General features: G+C 46.5%; 1 protein-coding gene across 1 annotated transcript in view; it reads left to right on the top strand.

The window, feature by feature from the left end:
• The window catches only part of JAG1 (jagged 1), a 36262-nt gene that overhangs the window by 16111 nt on the left and 14679 nt on the right, over positions 1–5472 (top strand). Inside the window, exons 4-6 of the mRNA XM_008576005.1 lie at positions 459–519; positions 4773–4903; positions 5170–5289. Of these exons, the coding sequence (XP_008574227.1) occupies positions 459–519; positions 4773–4903; positions 5170–5289 (312 nt within the window). The remainder of the gene's footprint in view (positions 1–458; positions 520–4772; positions 4904–5169; positions 5290–5472) is intronic.

The following is a 5472-nucleotide window of genomic DNA, read 5'->3' as shown; positions in this document are numbered from 1 at the left end:
GGGGGGGGGGGGGGGGGGTTAAGGAGGCTGGGGCTCATCCGAACATGCCCTGATGAGACAGAGTGGGTGGGATGGGGAAGGATTATCTAGGCCTCTTTTTTTCTTTTGGTGAGGTTGGATGTGGGCAGGGTGGGAATTGACCGGATGGTGCTCAAGCCAGTAACCAGGGTAGCTATTGTTTACAGAGACTGGGTGAAGGTCCCCTTCCCCCATCAACTTGCCTGCATTTTGTCCCCAAACACTATCATGTTGTGAGATCGGCTAGCATGGCCTTAAAGTTTAAAGCTGGATTTGTTATTCAGTCTCCTCCCATCTTCGTCTCCTTACAATGGACTTGATATGAGATCTCTTAAAATCGTGGATTTTGTAGGCTTAATGTACTCTGCCATTCTCATGATGGTGGAAGTGCAAGAAAACAGGCAGTGTGCTGACGCATCCTTTTCTGTGTTTTTTTACAGCTATTTGCCGACAGGGCTGTAGTCCCAAGCATGGGTCTTGCAAACTCCCAGGTGACTGCAGGTAAATGACTAAACTGGTCTTTTGTGGATTTAAGAAAAAAAAATTTTTTCCCTTAATGCAAGAGAGGGACAGACTTTGTGAATATGCCTCTTTTTCTCTGGAGGACAAGAAAGCCCTTAAAAAAATTCAAATAGGCACATCCAAAGCTTATTAAATTATACCAGCTGTCTGATGGAATGCACACACCACTTCCCTCTCAGAAAAAAAGGAAACTCTGACGGGCGTAGCCAGTGACTTCACGTATTAACTGTTTTGTAAATTGATAACACATTTTTATAATCTTCTCTTAAAGTGCTAATGGACTAGATGGAGGGATGTGGGTTTCTTTGCATCTCTCCTCCTCCACCCTGGTCTTTCCTCTCCCTGCCCTCCCCCACTTTTCCCATCAACAGGCGAAAGTCCAGCATTCTTTAGAATGGGATTAGTACAATCTCCCGGCCCCTTTGCAGGCGGGAGCTGGGCCGGTGCTGAGAGGTTAATGGCTGCGCTGGAATCTTGTCAGTTGAGCCTGATGAATGTAGACTTTTGCTGCTGGCCTTTGAAGTCTGTTCTTTTATGGTCCACGAACAATGCTGAAGCCAAACAGAGACCTACCCTGACCGCTTCATGATTACGGTTTTGGAACTTCTTGAAATGTATATTATGCCAATTTGGGAAAGGCTTGTTTCAGGAAATATCTTGGGGTGTCTGTGGCATTTTGATGGAGTCTCACACTTTACTCTCCCTCCTCCCAAATTATAAGGATTAGCAGATTTAAAGTGACATTAAATGGATCCTTTGGGCCTGCCACTTTTGCCCCAAAGGCTACTCTGACTTGAACCAAGGGAAGCTTAGGAAACCTAGGTTAAATCAGTGCATCTCAAACAAATATGTTACCTGGGGCTCTTATTAAAGTGTGGATCCTGATTCCATAGGTCTGGGGCGGGCCCAAGTTTCTGCATTTCTAATGAGCTCTCAAGTGATGCTGCTGGTAGGACCATGCTTTGGGAATCCTTGTCCCAAAAATTCAGTACTCAAAGTGTAATTGCCAGAATTAACCAGAGAACTGTTAAAATGCAGGTTGCTGGGCTCCACTTGGGCTGAATCCCAATCTCTGGGCTTAGCTCAGTTTCCTGTGTTTGACAAGCTTGCCACATGATTTTGCTGCTTAGTAAATTGGAGGGCTCCTGCTTTAAAGAGAATTATCTGTGGTCGTCTTAATGCTCCTTCCCCTCCGTCTGTTCCCCTCCCATGCAGCTGGGGACACTGAACTCTAAGGCTTGATGCCGAAGTGGGATTTAAGACAGCTGAAAGTAAATAAGCACAGGTGGTCCTCAGTGTCTCTTCCTACATTTCAGAAAGATGGTTTATTTTCTGGAAGGCTGAGAGAGTTCACCTACTAACCCCCGTGGTGGCAGCTGGCTGTCACATTCAACAGCACTGCTGTCAGATGGGGAGCAGGAAATCCACCTACGTTCACTCTCCCTAATTAAGGGTGTTCTGGAGAAAGTCAGTGCGGCAGTGCTATTAGTGACTCGGAGCCTGCTGCCTGCTCAGATGAGTATCAGCGGAGGCTGAACGCGATTTGTGCTACTGTCATCAGAATAAACGGCCACGCAAGGGAGGGCCCTCCCAGCCAGAACAACAGGCTTTGTTTCCAGAGTTTAGCCCTTTCTCTTTCGAAGTGTCACCTCCCACTCCCTGCCCAGACACGCACTGGCGCTCTTATTTACTTAAGGTGCGACTTTCCCACAGATCATTTGCATAGTCTCCCAAACCCGTCCGGTCTCCCCTACCTTGAAAGAAAATCAAAACAGAACCTTCTAGCTAAGGAAGTTCAGGTTGTGTCCTGCTCCAGAAATAGTCAAATGGCGATTACCGGCAGGTTGTTTTTTGGGTCATGTATTACACAGTGGTTATTTCCCACCCACCCCCATCCCCCACGTGAGAAAACTTGGCCGATTTTGTTGTTCCCAAGTAGACGCGGTTTCCCTTTTCCTGGGTGCACATGCTTATTTCATTGCAAGCCTGCCAATAATATCAAACTTAATTATGAATCATCATATGAGGAAAGTCACTTCAATTTCTCATGAGAATCTTAATCATATATTATTAAACTGGGATAACTTGGTGGATGCCTCTTTTAGGGTCGGTATTTTTATTTGTTTTCTTTTGAAGTCATCCATGGCCTCTTGTGGTTGCTTTTTTATGCTTGGGGATTGAGCTCTCATTAATTAAGAGGTGAAGCTGGGTCCTCAGCTGCCTCTCCTTGCTTTTATTAGGTGAATTGAAGAGATGTGTAGGGATCCTTAATTTGGAAGGGAATAAGGGAAGACAGCAAGACTGTTTCCCGGTCAGTTCCCTCTTAGTATCTTTCAGGTTAAGAATATCAGCCTTTAACACAATAGCTCCCCCCACCCAACCTCCCATTAACTGTGTGTCTACTTATTTTTTATTTTTATTTTTTTTGTCCTTTTTGTGACCGGCTGCACCGCGCTCAGCCAGCAAGCACATTGCACCGGCCATCCCTATATAGGATCCGAACCCGTGGCGGGAATGCTGCTGCGCTCCCAGCGCTGCACTCTCCTGAGTGCGCCACGGGGTCGGCCCTTGTCTACTTATTTTTTTAAAAAAATTACTTTTAGGGCCAAACCTGTGGCTCACTCAGGAAAGTGCGGCGCTGGGAGCACCAAGGCCGCGGGTTCGGATCCTATATAGGGATGGCCGGTGTGTTCACTGGCTGAGCACGGTGTGGGTGACACCAAGCCAAGGGTTACGATCCCGTTACTGGTCACAAAAAAAAAAAAAATTACTTTACTTTTACCTGATGACTTATTTGGTTCTTATTTTACTCCTTTAACATTGTCACTTGTCATTTAGACTGACGTTCCATTTCACATAAATCGGAGTCTAAGTGTCTGAACTTAAATCACACGTTCTAGTGGTTCTTTGTATTTGGGTGGGGATAGCTTGTTTTCAGAAGTTAGGAAGTGGTTAGTCAGTATTCTCAGGGGTTAAGTTGATTCTCAGCCATGAGTGATTAGCTATTAGCTAGATCCCTATAATTTTCCCATGACAAGGATTTGCTAGCCTGCCTCCAGCTTTCTGGAAACTGAAAGCCTTTCTTGTTTGGGGGGTGGGAGGGGGTGGGTGTTTGTTTTCCAGAGTTACAGCTGAGCAGCTTAGGGGGCGGCTGGTTCTGATCATGGCTTTTCCCAGGTCCTATTCTGGAAATATTTTGCGCATCCCACCTCATTTACTCCACCTTCATTCCACGATCAGGCTGGTTGGTGTTTCTCCCTGCCTTCTCCCACACTTTTTGTTAAAGCTTGATTGATCCCTCCCCCCCTCCCCAGAAGGCAGTTCAAGTGTCAAGCCCTCTGAATCTAGAGGGGAGAGTGGTTTGAGACCTTGCCCCTCTCCCATCACAAGTGAGGGTTTATGTTTGTGTTTTTGTTTGGGGACCAAAAGTGCCATTTGGCCGCAAAGGAGTCCAATTAACAAGTAGCTCATACAGGAAACTCAGCTCCCCCAATAGCAGATAAACTAAACTGACCTTTTGCTATCTTTTTTTTTCTTTTACAAAATGAGAAATAGTTATAAATTAGCATGAGCAGTCCTGGTAAACGGTCATAAATTATCTGTGGAATTGGTTGCAAGCACTGTTGCTTTTCTCCCCTTCCCTGCAGAAATGGGTTTAGACGTCCCAGCCTGGTCTTGGCCAAAGGAGGGTGCCCCTTTCCCTTCTTACTTGCTTGACTTTTATAAAGCGTCATCGTGAAGCGGTTTCCTGCCTCCCTTGGTGTCCTGTGGTGTTTCTGTGCACTGGGGTCGTGACTTGCTGTCTAGACAGAGCCAAGCAGGGCTGCAGGCATGGCCTTCGCAGAGACTTCAGCATAGCTTTTGTTGTCACTGGAGAGTCCTTTCTCTCCGTGGTCTGCCCCAACTGGGTCCTGGGGCTGATTTATTCCTTGCCCCCACCCTCGGCTCATTGGTGGAGCCTGAGAAGAGAGTGGCTTTGTGAAGGGCAGCCCCATGCTGGCCTCTCCCCAAACAGCCTCCTTTTGTCAGGAGTTGGCTGGGGGTGGGGGGGAGACCTCTGCCCAACTGTGAAAATGTTTGTTTATAAGGAGCCCCGTGACAAGTCCCCTGACAAGCCTTTCTCTTTTGTCCCAAAAACAGAAAAGGCCAGGACTTTGCAGTCTTCTCTTTTAATCACGCAAATCTCCCTTAACTTTCAAAAGACTAAACTGGGGTGTGCTGTCTGTCCCCAGGTGCCAGTATGGTTGGCAAGGCCTGTACTGTGACAAGTGCATCCCGCACCCAGGCTGTGTCCACGGCACCTGTATTGAACCCTGGCAGTGCCTCTGTGAGACCAACTGGGGTGGTCAGCTGTGTGACAAAGGTATGCCCATCAGGGATGGGACTCAGGGTGGGATGCAGACCTCAGAAAGAATATGACATCTTGGGGTGGAATGGTGGTAACTGGGTTTTCTTGTATTTATTTTTTCCAGGCACTTTTATTCTGAATCTATTTGAATTTGCCTCTAATGCTATAGGATGGTTTTATTTTTATCTTTTGGTTTTATTTTTTAAAGAGGAGTGGAGCTAGAAACTAATGGGTTAGCAGTTTTTAGTCATCTCTTAATGACCTTGGGATCTTTTTTGTAGATCTCAATTACTGCGGGACTCATCAGCCATGTCTTAACGGGGGAACTTGTAGCAACACAGGTCCTGACAAATATCAGTGTTCCTGCCCTGAGGGGTATTCAGGGCCCAACTGTGAAATTGGTAAGTGGTCCAAGCTGAATGAGATTCCTTTGTTCAATTTTTCTGTACGTTTGGCTTAAATTCATTGAAGGATATGTAAAAAGATGAAAATAGCCTCCAAAGTTAAGACTCGTTATCCCAGCTGTTCTGTGGGTCTTTGACATTTCCTTCAAGTCCCTAAATTTGGGGGGGGGGGGGGGGGGC

This window comes from Galeopterus variegatus, unplaced genomic scaffold (genome assembly GCF_000696425.1).
Source record: "Galeopterus variegatus unplaced genomic scaffold, G_variegatus-3.0.2 Scaffold1273, whole genome shotgun sequence".
In the NCBI taxonomy this organism is placed as follows: Eukaryota; Metazoa; Chordata; class Mammalia; order Dermoptera; family Cynocephalidae; genus Galeopterus; species Galeopterus variegatus.
The sequence above is the reverse complement of the archived record's forward strand: the minus strand, read 5'-3'. Positions and strand labels throughout refer to the sequence as shown.